This window comes from Haplochromis burtoni, unplaced genomic scaffold, assembly GCF_018398535.1.
Source record: "Haplochromis burtoni strain Fernald_Lab_line unplaced genomic scaffold, NCSU_Asbu1 Contig_6, whole genome shotgun sequence".
Classification (NCBI taxonomy): Eukaryota; Metazoa; Chordata; class Actinopteri; order Cichliformes; family Cichlidae; genus Haplochromis; species Haplochromis burtoni.
In genome coordinates this window covers 71,803-86,214 of record NW_024582367.1, presented here as the reverse complement: position 1 = coordinate 86,214, position 14,412 = coordinate 71,803, and the positions used below count along the sequence as shown (strand labels likewise).

General features: G+C 42.4%; 1 protein-coding gene across 12 annotated transcripts in view; it reads right to left on the bottom strand.

The window, feature by feature from the left end:
* baiap2b (BAR/IMD domain containing adaptor protein 2b) overlaps positions 1–14,412 on the bottom strand; it is a 72,059-nt gene that overhangs the window by 30,807 nt on the left and 26,840 nt on the right. For 8 of the 12 annotated variants that reach the window (XR_315281.3, XM_005913853.3, XM_005913852.3 and 5 more), the window contains exons 3-4: positions 13,946–14,032; positions 43–54 (exon numbers count right to left, since the gene is read on the bottom strand). The exons of 1 other annotated variant lie outside the window; for it this stretch is intronic. Coding sequence is in view for 10 of the 11 variants with exons in the window: in XM_005913853.3 (XP_005913915.1) it covers positions 43–54; positions 13,946–14,032 (99 nt within the window). In the remaining variant the exon portion in view is untranslated. The remainder of the gene's footprint in view (positions 1–42; positions 55–13,945; positions 14,033–14,412) is intronic. 3 more of the 12 variants (XM_014336234.2, XM_005913854.3, XM_005913857.3) reach the window with 2 other exon arrangements.

The window sequence follows — 14,412 nt, the reverse complement described above, 5'->3', positions numbered from 1 at the left end:
TTCATGCAGCCAGGGAGGTGCGCATTGTTTTAAGATACCTACATGCTGCCTCTTCTGAATACGCAATGCATTGTAAAAAAACAAAAAACAAAAAAAGGAACAAAAAGATCTAGTTTGAGCAAAGAACAGAGGGATAGAGACCTGAAGAGACAGTGACAGATCAAACTACCCCAGGAAAAATGAGACACACAACAAGATTTCACACAGAAAAACACTCAGACAGGCAGTTAGTCTGACCCTGCCCTTACAAACCATCTACGTGCTCTCCGCATCACCAGAGCTCAGACGGACACTGGATTTTTCATGCAGATGTTAGGACTGACTAAAAACTGGGGTATTAATTTGGTCGTGAAATGTATTATTTAAATGTTCGTGTCGGCTTCTTGTTTGTCAACGAAATACTGTCCAGCATATGGAAATCAACACACGTAAATAGGGAAAAACTGATATACTGGCAATTTTGTTTTTTTGATATTCATCAATAATTTTGGATTGGCTACATTTTAAAAAATTGTGAAATTACATATTTCTTTTTAAACATATTTTTATCTGAATCCAAGCACCTTTTAAAACATCAGCCCAGATCAGTGCATCCCTACTTGTATGCTTTGTAAATTCTCAAATTTCAGTATCTGCCTCAAAAACCCAGCATCAGTGAAGCTCTACAAACAAGGTAATATACTTTAATACTAAAAAGTAATGTACTAGTAACATTATATATAACCTATAAATGAAAGGAAACCTAATATTCTCACATGCCTTAAGAAAATAATAGTTAATCATCTATAAAAACAAACACATCTCATAGAACATCCTGTACATGTACTGCAGTTTCTTATTGCACATCTACCATAATATTTGGAAATACAGAAGTTTTTCCCTTTTCTTAGACAACATAAGGATATAATATTAATAATATAAGACACTAAGTAAACCGCTCTTGGTATTTTATGAAAAAGCCTAAATTAAAGTACATCTTACAGCTGCAGCGGCACCATAAAGCACCCGATTTATTCCAAATGAACCCACTAATATATATTAATGTCACTCATCTGCCTCCTGCATAATGCATGCTGACATTAGATAATGTACGCCGCTGCAGCGCTGACTTGAAGTGAGTCTGAGCGAAGGGTGTATGCGAGTGTGTTGGTAGACCTGTGAACACCGGACAGTGGACAGTCAGAGGGGACACAGAGAGTGGGCTGCCTGGACAGGATTAATGGGCTTAATGGAAGTGCTGTGTTCATGCAGATGAGATAGAGGGGATTTAGGAAAGGTCGGAGCAGGAGGAGGTGGGGGCAGAGGTGGAAGGAAAAGAAGTTTATATTTACTTAAGGGGACTGGATTTAAGTCTGCATCCAAGCTTCTGCTAAATAACTTGAGTATTTCAGATAGATGTATAGCAGCTGAGGTCAATACCAGCCTTTTTTCTTGCCGTCATTCTTCCCTACTTTCTCCTATGCTTCATTTGCAAAAGCTTCTGCCTGTCACTGTCAGTATAATAAAGTAATCTTATTAGTCCTACAAAACACACAAAGTAAATGGTTTCTGTTTTTTTGCTAAAGCTATCAGAGCCGTGCAGCACATCCCTATTTTGTAAATTTGCTGTCACCAGTTTCTCAGTACAAGATTTTAACTTCTGCAAGATGTCATCCTGGCTGCCCTTTAACCTCACACAAAACTCCAATGTCACACACGAGGCAAACCTGACTCATGCATGCAGAACAGAAAGCCACACAGGGGAGTTGAGCCCACAGCCCTTCTCATCCAACGCACCAGCTTACTTTAAAGCCTCCTGCTTCCTTATGAAAATGCACCGAAAGGCTATAACGCTGTGGAAGTGTCTGACTGCCGGCGAATAGGGCGTTGGGGCCAGCGAGGCAGATAAATGCACTGATGTGTACTTTCAAAACTCTCCTTTGATTCTTGGAGGACACCCAACGCACATTCCCATCCCATCCATTAATAAACAGCCGCTGGCCATCGACAAGCGACGGCGACCGGGCTGAACTCAAGCACCTCTATCACACACAACTGCACCAATGTTGATTTCAGCCAGAGGGGGGTAGCAAAATACTGAAGAGAGGGCGCAATTAAAGGGGCATTCATTTCTAGAATATAACAAAATATCAGATTCTTGGGGAGGATTCAACTTCCTTGTTAATTTATTTCTATTATTCTCATTTCTGGCCATTTTCCTTTACATTTCCCTCTGAGAAAATATTCAGAATTTCTCACCATATATTAGCAGAAAATGTCCAAATAGAGAGAAACGAGTGTGTTAAATCACACAGGTAGCCCTCAGACATTAGTTTCCATACTTCCTCCCTCACTGCCAACAAAACTGCCTCTCAGCTGGTAATAACATTTAAAGAACTGGCCTTGGTCATATTTCTGGGTTTTTAAATATGTACCTGCAGGCTAATTTACGTTGTTCTTCATTGTCCCCGAGGAGGAAGACTTCTCTCTCTGATTCTCATCCCCTTGCAGGCCAGAGTTCAGTCTCCACATCAACATACTGAGAGCATCTCACTTTAACTTTAGAGACATTCACTTCACTTTAAACTTTAGAGCAGCAGATGGTGACCGAAAGGTCGCCCTGCCACCAGCTGCTGAAGCATATAAAAATAAATAAATCCTCGTTTGAGCTTTTATGCCTCCAAGGGCAGTTCTGACTGATAACAAGCTGGCATGGGAGCATAACTATCACCACAATGTCTGCAATTTAGTAAGAGACAAGCAGCTGAACAATGAAGCAACGCATATGAATATGCCAAAATATGAATATGCCAAAATATGAATATGCCAAAAACTGCAATACCTCTAATGACCACTTGAGGCAGGCTCTAAAAGTGGGTCAATCCCCACAGACGGTTACGTTTAAATATTCAACTTTACAGCAGAAATAAGCAAGTTTACAGCCTGCTACCAAAAACTGAACCACACAGCTTAACTACATTTGTGCTGTTAGTGCCTTTATTGGCACTTTTATCAAATTATCTGATAAATATGCTCTACTGAGAGGTAGACCTTCAGTTACGGTGGTGTTCTGGTGTTTTATTTGTCAAGCAGCACAATATTAAACAGCAATACACTATACAGTGCAAAGCCAACAGCAGACCTCAGTATGGCTGCACCGATCTTCTATAAATAACTAAAATTTGAAAGGCATCTCCTGATCCATTTGCCAAAGTTCAATACTATTACAGCCAACAGGAACAAGGGTCAGAAAATTAAAACCAACTTGTAATAAAGAAAAAAACTGTTAAAGAGCCAACAGGTCTCACAGTGCTGCTCTGTGGCTTTGACCCACAGGCTTTTATCACCTGGAAAATCCCCAAATTCCTGGATGTTCCTGTTTAATTGCACCCATCTAATCCAAAATCTCTCCACCTTGCATTGTGAAATATCGGACTTCTACCCGGCAGAAGTAAGCTGCTTACTGTTAATCAGAGCCGATCACAACATCTGAGGCTTAAAGGGAGTAAAGCACTCAGCACACGCAGGTCCAGATCAATTAAAGATTAAATACACAATCGCTGCTTTTGTCTGCAAAATGTTCTCACAAACCAAGACTCAAGCAGGCCACACTCTCACAGTTAGTCGCATTGTCTTCCACCTAGGATGACATTGTTCCTTCATGCTGTTCTTGGAAAAATTAACACAAAAAGGACACATCTAGCTAACAAATGAAAACCTAATGCTCAAAAGCAATTAAGTGAGATTCAAAGGTTTACAGCACACATGAGAAAAACACAACAGCTCAACATAGATGGGCTGAGAAATAATGACTCATAAATGCTGAGAAACCAAAAGTGGAGTAAAGTTGATTTTAAAAGAAAAAAGCAGCAATCACAGTTCGCTCAACACTCCAGTGACTCAACTGCCAAACCACACTCTGTCAGTGGATATGTACAGTAAGAGCAGTTCAGACTGCAGGGTGGGAACAAGCCCATTACTCATTTGGGCAACCAAAGGGCAGCGCTAACATCTGGGTTTATTACCCCAGCTACTTTTCCATGCAGCTCCTGGGCTTTAAAGAGTGAGAAGGAGGGAGTGAGCCACAGTTAATGGCCATATGAAGGAAAGTGTTTTATGTAGTGTGCATCTCTGCAGGGACTGTATTATAGAAGGCTGAAAGCAAACAAGCAGCTCTAATCCCCAGAAAGCTGCAGTGAAGGGAGTACAAGGTGCTGCAGGGAGATTTGTCCTCCACAATGCCGCATGATTGACACCGTTATTGTTGTGCTCTTCTGGGTCTTTAATTTTGCTAAACACCGGCTGCATCAGGGTGCATATAAACACCCCCGAGAACATGTGCAAATTTCCCCAGAAGTAGTAACAATGCTTGATTTAGCATTCAGATTTTAAGTATCCACTTGACAACAAAGTAATAACAAGTTTTTTTGTTGTACTCGCAGTTAATCAGCATAACATTTGGTGCGTCTGTAGTCCAGCTATAATCCTGCACTCCACCGGCAGTAAAAACCCAAGCTGACATGTTAAAAGCTGTCACTGCGTTTCATCTTATAAATTACAATAAGGGCACAAATCCCGCTGAAGTGAGTGTAAACATGTCATCTTAGATCTGGGCTGTTTGACGTCTTCGCTTCTGCAGTTTATCGGAAAGAAAAATGAATCTTTTAAAAGCGCGATCGAGCTACAGGAGATCGATAGGAATGACTGGCTATACATAATCATTACGTGGTGGCTGATGGGGTGCTAAATGAAGAGTGATCATCTGTGGCAGAAGATGCAAGCTGCTACAAAGACGCAGGCACAGAGTGGTGGATGGGATTTCGACAAATCAACAGAGACCCAGGCAGGTAAACACAATTTGTGTCATCTTAAATCATTACTTCTGACCTCTAATCGTTTCTCACAGTGAGAAATGTACAAATAAAAAAAAAGAAGATATATTTGCTCTGTGTGCTTGTATAGAGTTAGCACACTGAGGCACAGGCGACAGTGGGAATCAGGGTATAATGTGGATTTCAAGCCTATAAACATCTCTTCTTCCACTAAATGGGGCATTGCTTTAAAAAGGCATGACAGAGGAGAATTCATTGACAGCTTCACGCTACAGCTTGGTGACAATAAGTTAATAATGAGCTGACAAGTGCCACTATGTTCGGTTTTGAAATGGATAAACATGCAGAAAGAGAAAATCCCACAAGCCTGGGAGGAGACAGGCATCAAGAGCCTAACAACAGCTTCCTGTGCGAAACGACTCGCATGTATGAAAAGTGTCTCAGATCAGAGTCTCTATTATCAGCATCATTAAGTCACCATTTGGCCGACTACCCACATCAAGGACAATGCGACAGCTCAAGGACATTTTATAGTCCAACACATTATTAAAGCCACATTACCATCCCATTAGAGACATTTGCTAAATTAATCACTACACAATCCCTCGCTGATCTCTTTTTTGTCAGTTGACTGACACCCAAAAAGACGTCCAGCTCACTGTTGACAAGACAGCTTGTTTTAAAGTGCTGATGAATTGCAGTGGGTTGTATTAATGAAGGGCAGGTGGAGGTGATCAAAGTGCCGGCGCTCCGGCCTTTGTGCTCACTTGGCAGTTTGGTTTTGATTTGCCAAGAGACTGGGGGAAGCTGCTAACGAGCCGGGAGCACATCGCTTCCTGTCTCGCCTTCCTTGCTCTTTCTTCTGCATCTCTCTCTTCATCATGTCTCTTGTTTCTTCCTCTTTTTGTTTCTCTGCATCCTCCCTCTCCACCTGGGGTGACATGAGGACAAAGGCAGGAGCAGTAAAGGGAAGTTAAATTAGCAGGGCAGCTCTGCTCTGGTGATGTCCGGGCAGAGGAAGGATAGTTTGGTACCCAGTCGCAGATTAGCCACTTGGGTTTTCGGTTACATCACCAGTTAGGGGAAAAAAGCTGACAAAAACTGTATCTTAAGCCCTTTTGGAACACTGCGTGCTTTGGTTCTGTCCTAATTTAGTCCGATTGATTGAGGAAGTGAAAACAAAGCCAAACAAAGTGTAAATCATGAAGCTACCAGACAGGACACAAACAGCAGTCTCCTGGCTGACAAACCTGTGCATTTCTAACGACTGGCAATGACGACAAGAGGGTAGCTCCAAAATATTTATATAGTATATATTTTGGAATATATATCAAATATTATTTTTTTAATCACATATAAGTTTGGATTTTGGTAAGGCTTAAAAGTTGGTGGCACAGCTGTGCTGGCAGGTAAGCATTTAAGCCTCGCCCGCCTTGATCTGCAGTCACGGGTTTTGGGTAGTGAATGAAAGAATGGGATCACAAATACAAGCGGTGGAAATGAGCTTTCTCCAAAGGACAGCTTCCAACTAACTTAGCGACAGGGTGAGGAGTTCAGTCACTCTGAGTAATCAGAGTAAAGTTGCTACTCCTCCACATCAAAAGGAGTCAGTTGACGCGGTTCAGGCCCCTGACAAACATTCCTCCTGGGCGAGGTGTGCTAGACATGCCCATCTGGGAGGTGGCCTTGGTGTAGACCCAGGACATGCTGGAGAGTATGCACCTTCAGCTCCTCTGAATAAGCTGGACGAGGTGACTGGAGAGAAGGAAGTCTGCACTTTTCTGCTTACGTTGCTGCCCCTATGACCCGTCCCCAGGTTCCAGCAGCAGCTAAAATGCTAAAGTTAATTCTTCAAAATGTGGAAATTTCAGTGGCTATGTCCATCGTTTATGTGCAGTGTAGAGCATTACTCGACCACGTCCCCTACCACCCGACTCTTTGCACTCTTTAGAGTTTTAAAAGAGGACTGAAAGACTAAATTGCTGCATCCGGTTCATTAAAGTGCCAAAGGATACCTTAATGCATCTCTGCAACATCAGTAGTATCTAAAGGACATCTAAAGGGCAATAGCAGACACCCTGGGATGAGATGGGATGTACTTACTTCATTATGTACTAAGACCTTCAGGAGAAAAAAAAATTATAACTCTCCACAGAAAAAGGAAAACTGTCCTCGCTTCAGCATGAAAGCAAACACTAACCGATTTATCATCCTGTGCTGTGTCCCTCATCATTCCAGTTGAGTGTAAACTCCAGTAATATCCTTTCGTTTTGACTTTGCACGTCAAGCGATGGTTCAAAATGCTGCAATCAATGATTTTTAAAGTTATACACGGTCATAACCGTTCCCGGTTTGCGCTCTGAGATGTTGAGGTGACAAGGCCGGGAAAAAGAAAGTAAGAGTGCTCCTGCTGCATTTTCTCCCCTCTATGCAGAATGAATGTTGGCTGAATTCAGATTGGAGCTGAAGCTCAGGGGAAATTCTGCCTTTGCTGGATCAGAAAAATGAGGGTTACACTGGGGTCAACAGCTTTTTTTCCCCTAAAGCTGAGCAGCATGAGATTTCAAGCAAGACACATTTGGAGGGACACCAGTTGTGCATATTATGGAAGAATTTCCCTAAGCGATGGCCTTAGAATGTCACAAATGATGTTTTCATGTCCCTCTTTACGAGCCTTTATTATTGCTTTCATCTTGTTTTCTCTACCTCTGCTTCAAAGAGCGAGTGCTCATATTTCTGCTGCCGCCATCCAGCTGTGCAGCATGAGAGGCGATTCAAACCACTTCCCTCTGCAACACCAGCTAATTATTTGAGAGACAAATGAGGGGAAAATTATACAGTGAAATTTGCTGATGAATATTGAACCACAGGAAGGAATTTTTTTGTCTTTCTGACCCGTCAGAATTACATTCTCCCCCACCGTTGCCTAATTGAGTCACTGATTGCATCTAGCCCCTGTTCCCATTTGTGAAAGCGTGCTATCCTTTAACAGCATGTTGGCTGAAGTGGAGAAATATGCCTTAAAGGTCGACACAGTTCTCTAATATGTGTTGCAATGAATTAATCATCCAAAGGGTAATTGTTTCCTGGACCTTAAATTTGGCCATCTAAATTAACCTTAAATTGATTTAATGAGATGGATGTTATGCTACAGAGTGCTCAGCCCACGGCAATGAGAAGACACGGGATAGATTTTAATTTGATGAATAGGAACAAAATGAGAGCATAAAATATGTGGATACACCACGATAATTTGCTCACACGCATCCCAAGTGAGCTGGAGTTCTGGTGGAAGATAGTCAGGAATCATGAGGTCTTTGTGCTTACTATGGAATTAAACAATAATTAATATATTTCATGAATAACAGACACAGAAATATAAAAATCTACCTAAGAGCTGATGTATAGTGAAAGCGCTATAAATCAGTGCTTTAGAAAATAATGTCCTAATCTAATTGTAAAAAAGACAGAATGGGGGATGATGCTGCTCTGTTGGCCTCATCGGAACATTACCATGAGAAGACTGTGAGAAACCCGGGATCAGAATCTATGCTGGAGAACAGTTTGTGGCTCTGTCTGAGCTGAGGGAAGACTTCTTAACCGGTGAAGTTCAGTTATCTCAAGGTCTTACACGGGAGTGATGAAAAGATGGAGCGTGAGCTGGACCGGTGCGGCATCAGCGCTGATGTAAATGTACCAGAGAATCCAAGCGAAGACAGAGCTGAGCCAGAAGGCAAAGCTTCTGATCTACCAGTCGATTTACGGTTGAACCCTCACATATGAAGCTGCATCTTTGCCACTGGTTGTCCTCAGCCTTAAAGACAGACATCCAGAGGAGGCTTGAAGCTCCTGCTCTTTCACATCAGGAGGCGACAGCTGAGGTAGTTTGAACATCTGAATAGGATGTCTTTTTGGATCTCATCTCCATTTGCTGCCACCCCAAGCAGACTTTGTATGAGCAGAACAGTTTTAATGAGGTCATCTTTTATAAGGCTCATAATATTAATCCTGTTTTGTTGAACAATCCTGCTCCATGTTCTACCTGCGGTAAGACATACGTGAAAAGCCCGAGTAATGATGAGATTTTAAAGTAGATTTTAATGAATGCGGGTTTGGATGTACAGTCTGCTGATTTTAAATCAGCTGTACTGCAGGAAACAATAAGAAAAGCCAAAGGGCTGTTTTTCCTCATGCTTCCAGCAGGTTTTGTGTCTGAGCACAGACCTGAGTGAGTACAATCCCTGCCTAACGCTGCATTTGAATGGCAGAGACCTTATATGGACAAAGGGGAACAGGAACTGCAGGAGCCTCCTATTTTTTTGCTCACAACCATGCCCATATTTAGTATACGGAAGAAGGATAATGTCATTTTCATCGATACTGACATCACCGGCGAACCATGTTTGGGCTGCGGCTCGCGCGCCGAGCTCCTCTCTCCTCCTGCTTTGAAGCAGCTCCAGTCGCTGCGTTTCACTTAATCTATTTTTAGAAATGTGTGCAGAGTCGGCGTGTTCTCCCAGGGCTGCCTGAGCTCCCACATCAAAGCGGGGGCGTTCGCAGACACAGAGCGTAGTGAAAGCGGAGAGGATGAGTGGGATGACACTCCACTCTGCAGTCATGGAGTATCTCGTCTCTCCTCACAGGGAGTCATGCAGCAGAGCAGTTGTTCAAACTCTGACAGCATCGCGTAAATTAAGAACAAGTGAATGAAGCACAGCGGTGCATCATTTCCTCTTCCTGTGCCAGTTTCTTATGTGTTGTTTAGCATGTATGACACCACACGGTCCATCTCTGTCCCCGTGTGGAGATGTGTGTCAGTTTATTTTAAGGCTGCAGGAGTGGATAATAATCATGTAATGCTTTCTTGCTTTTTAGTCAGTTTGATTATGGCCTGCTCTGGCATGTGAGGGTGTTTGCTTGTACAATAAGTCTATTTATGAGTATGTGTTTGTGTGTCGGCAGCTCAAGTCTACTATTAAACTGTTCCCATGTCTCCACAGCTGCTTCTTAAGTGACACACAAAGCTGCCAGAGTGTTTAGTTTAAAAACACCGTGGTGAGCATCTCTGTGTTAGAACTTCTTTTGCAGTTTGACACATTCATAAACCTCTGCTGCTAATAACTGGTGCTGAAAATGGGTTGAAAAGCAGATTGAGGCTTTATTATGAAACATGCATTAGTCCTTATTACATTTTTTTTTGTAACGCTATTCACGGGTAAAGGCTGGGTTAGTTCAGCGACTCACGCTCAAATAGTAGAGGCGGTCTCCCACTGATCGCAGCTTCAGCTTCTCACTGAGACATCGAAGCTTCACTCAGCATATTGAACCCACGATCACTTCTGATGCATCCATCAGTGTGTGAACATCCATATACTCCATATATAATGCTGTATGTGAAGGATAAACGCCTTGTATGAATGAATGAACATGTTTTTTGGTGTAAAATGCTCAAAGTGGCCAGTAAGGAGAAGAAATCCACAACACTATTTTACCGCTGGTGTCACCGGAAATCCTTAAGTCAACCTTTTTTGCTGTATGCTTTAGCATATGAGCTGACGCACCAAGTCTAGAACATAAAAAACCCAACTTTTTTTACGAGTCATTTTTTGGTGATAGTGCCAGAAACAGAACAGCAAACCCACGTAGAAGTCCTCAGAGCTTGAAAAAACACAGCTGGACTTCTTCAGGTTTTTAAGCTGTTCTGCCTCTCATCTAAGAGGCTTCTTCAGCTCTGAAGAGGTAAAACATCTTTTCAGGATCTAAAGGTTACCATGAAATGGATAACTGGGAATATACACAGACAGAAGTTTCAGTTAGGAACAAGTTCCTTCGCCACACTGAAGCCAGGCTGTCCACACGGTCCTACGGCAACTTATGGTACTGGTCGAAGGTTGCTGCCACTTGGGGTAAGGTGCAGAGTGCCTTTTAAATCAAACCACTAAATTTCACCAAATAAGTAACTTTCAATGCCTTAATCTAACCAAGTGGTTTTTATGGTTGACTTACCTGTGACTTAGCCCACCTCCACCCTTTCAGCCTCCTCAAGTGGACTCTGCAGACCAACTTAGGACAGGCAACCAGTATTGACCAGGTGCCACTGCTATAAAATGCCTTGTGCTTAATGATTAGGCACAAACGCCATCTGACAAAGTGGATTTCACCATTTACAATTACAGGACAAGAAAAACTATCACAGACTCATAAACTGCAAACGTCAGCCTCAAAGATTCATTCACAATTTCATTAAAACATCAGATCTTCCACAAACAGGACACTTATTGTAACTTAAAGCTGTTCAATAATGTCTAATACGATCAACTTTCGCGCCATCTTTTATTTAAGAGGAACTGCAGTGATCCATTTAGCCTGGATAAGATCAGAGCTGCTAATGTGTGAGCCAATTCATCAACAGTCCAGTGCTTTTTCCATCCCACATTAAATTTTTCTCTTTGACCATCAAGGTCAATTTCTCAGCCCGACTTCACTCCCCCTCCTCATTTCACCCTGTCACATGCAACTCTCCATCCTCTGCTCATGTGCTAATGCCATTAGCTGCTGTTCATCTTAATGCGCTGTGATTAATTACATGGTTTCAGAGAGTACAGTCGGAGGTGGCGGAGCCTTTCTGCCAGATTTCACTTTGAGAGTTGAAGCAGTCTGTAGTCCGGCCCTGTTACTTCAGCTCCACGGCGCCAACACATTTTCTCCTCAACAAAACCCAATTAAAGGAACAATTACAAGTTGGACGATTTTACAAATCTGCCTTCGTTCCTCATTAATTATGAAGTTTGTGGTAAAGGCCTGGATGAGTGATTATCCCCAGCAAACACGCACACAAACTCACACACACAGTTTTGCTTATCTGGGATTCTGTGCTCGTGGCTCCGGTCACAGCTACAGACATGTGCCAGCTGAGGAAATTTAGTTCAGTCACACACACAAAACCAAACGCACAACCCTTTTTATCTGTTAACTAATAAGCTGGCAGGCTTGGGAGTTTTTCCACATTATGCAGCAACAATGGTGCTCAGTGTTTCCTCCGGCTTCTTCTGGAGCAAAACCGGCAAAACTGGCAAAAGGAGGCTGTTTACTTTATAACGTATCATTGAATTGGTCTAATGAGAAAAATTGGATAATTATCTCTCATCGCCTGCTCGTGTATTTTTAATAATTCAGTATCTCCAGAAAACGTTCATATTTGTCTACTACTATTGCAGAAAAGAAAATCCCACTGAGACACTGTCATCTATGGATTAACTGGGAGAACTTTGATATAAATTGCACACTTCATACCGAGTGACTGCAGAATCATCCACAAACTACATTTTTCTTCTGTTTTCATCAGGTAATTCAGTGAAGCCGTGAGGCTTAACACCAGTAATGGAATATGCTAAAGAATCCACAAAAGCAATAACCGCCGTCAGAAGGGCTCCCCCTCCGCTCTGCACAGACCACAGCCGCTCTGAGCGCTGCTGATATGCAGAGACGGCATCAATCCATTTTGCTCAGCCTAGTCTGTCATTTCACTGGAGGCAGAGGGAAGTTCTGCTGAGTTGTTAAAGGGCTGCTGAGTCATGGTTAGGCTGCTAGAAAAAGAAACTGAAAAAGAAACACAAACATGCAGACAAAAAGACTACAGAAGCACAGTCGTGGAGGACAGAGAGCATGAAAGGCAAACAGAAGAGCAACCAAGCTGATGGAAATGGGGATGCAGAGATGGATGATGGGATGTCCTGTTAAGGAGTTTGCACACAAAGTCAAAAATTTGCATTTTTTAAAAAGAATCATCTCTAATGTATGAAAAGCGTTCATGTGTAGTGCATATTTGCATATATACACAATAAGTGAATCCTACAAACAGTTGCAAAACACTGTGACGGACATTTTGGGAGAAATATTTACTCATGATGAAAATAGTCTTGGTGTGCAAAGGCCTTTCCTCCTACTTTTAAGTGGCTTTAATGATTTATATTTAAAGTTAGTCACCGGCTTGGATGTTTAAACATTCAACCCTAAAACAGTGTGATATGAAAATGATTCAAACTACATAAAAAAATCATGGAGGCGAAACCGAATAGATAAAGAAAAGAGCTTTTCATATTGGAGCTCTACCCGGTATTTGCTCAAAGAGAGAAAGGGAGGAAAAGCGAAAAGATGTAGCTCCAGAAGAAATGCGAGGAAGCCCCCAAAAAAGGTCCTCACATGAATAATGGATGCAGCTTTTATATCCTCCTCAGTCACCTCAGATATGTCTGTTTCACACTCCTCTAACCATCTCTCCATCCTTTCTTCCTCCTCTCCTCTGCTGATTCAGGACACGCCCGCTATCTTACATCCCATCAAGGTGAAGGAAAGAAGAAGCCTCCACAATCCCGGACTAACAAAGACTCTGCACACGCCCCGGCATGTGACCTGGTCTACAATTACAGTGCTGTCCTGCTTCATACAACAGCTATCAGCTAGTTCTCATCAACACCAGTTATCACTATAGCTGCGTCTATACCAAACAGAACCAGAGCTGATCCAACCGAAACCAGACGACACGCTGCGTGAGAGCAAAGGGAGCTGGGAAATTTTTATCCTGACAACTTGCTGGAAGCGCCATTCAAAACAGGAAGATTTTTCATTAGCACTGTAAATATATTGAGGGCTTATTATGAATAGAAAGCAAATCCACCTCGCCATGTGCGCTCTTGTGAATACCAAATGCCAAACAAATTTGTAAATTTATTACTCGCTCACAGCGGTGCAATAAAAAAGTGACTGGAAAGCCTTTATCTTTCCGGAATGTGAGGAAACAAGGGATTAACCAAATGGGCAAGCTGTGACAATCATGCAGAATTAATTCTTCTCGAACCAGAATGTGTTTCACTGTATGAATTGGAGGTGATAATGTATCAAATAAGCTCTGAAGTGCAGGAAAAGACAGGCTAACGCTCATCTTTAAGATTTACACAACGTTCTGAAGCACTTAAGTGCTAGAAAAACATCTGTGAGTGTGTGTTTGGGTGTGTGTGTCCAATTTCAGGTTGGTCATCAGCTGCTTCTGCCCTACAGCACGATCCCATCCACCATCTGCTTGTGTAACCCCCATGTACCCCATCAAGGGTGCTACTGCCACTACAAGGACTCACCAACATCCTTAGAGCCTTGACTTTCGCTGGCCATCTCGCCCATCCGCACCAGAGCGTCGAAGTAGCCCTTTGCAGCATATGTGACACCTGGAAACATGGAAGCATTGGGCATCAGATCAAGGGTGCGGAGTTGAAATGATGTCTTCTTCAGCTCTGCAACCATCCCCTACAACCCTCCCCTCCCCCAGAGAGGTAAGGTTGGGAGATCGACAGGCGGAAATGGAGACCAGGCGGGAAAAGAAAAAGCTCTATGGAGGCAACTACAGGAAACAGAAATCTCAAGACTGCCAGGTTAAAAAGCAAAGCACAACCTTTCACCACAAACTACTTTGGAAAAATCTATTTTAAAGGATTAGTTTATCCAAAATTACAGGAAAATTAAAAAAACAAACATGTTATTTGTTCATCTTCCCTGTTCTAATCAGTTTTAAAGGATTTCTTTTTTGGTCAGATTCTGGGTCAACAGA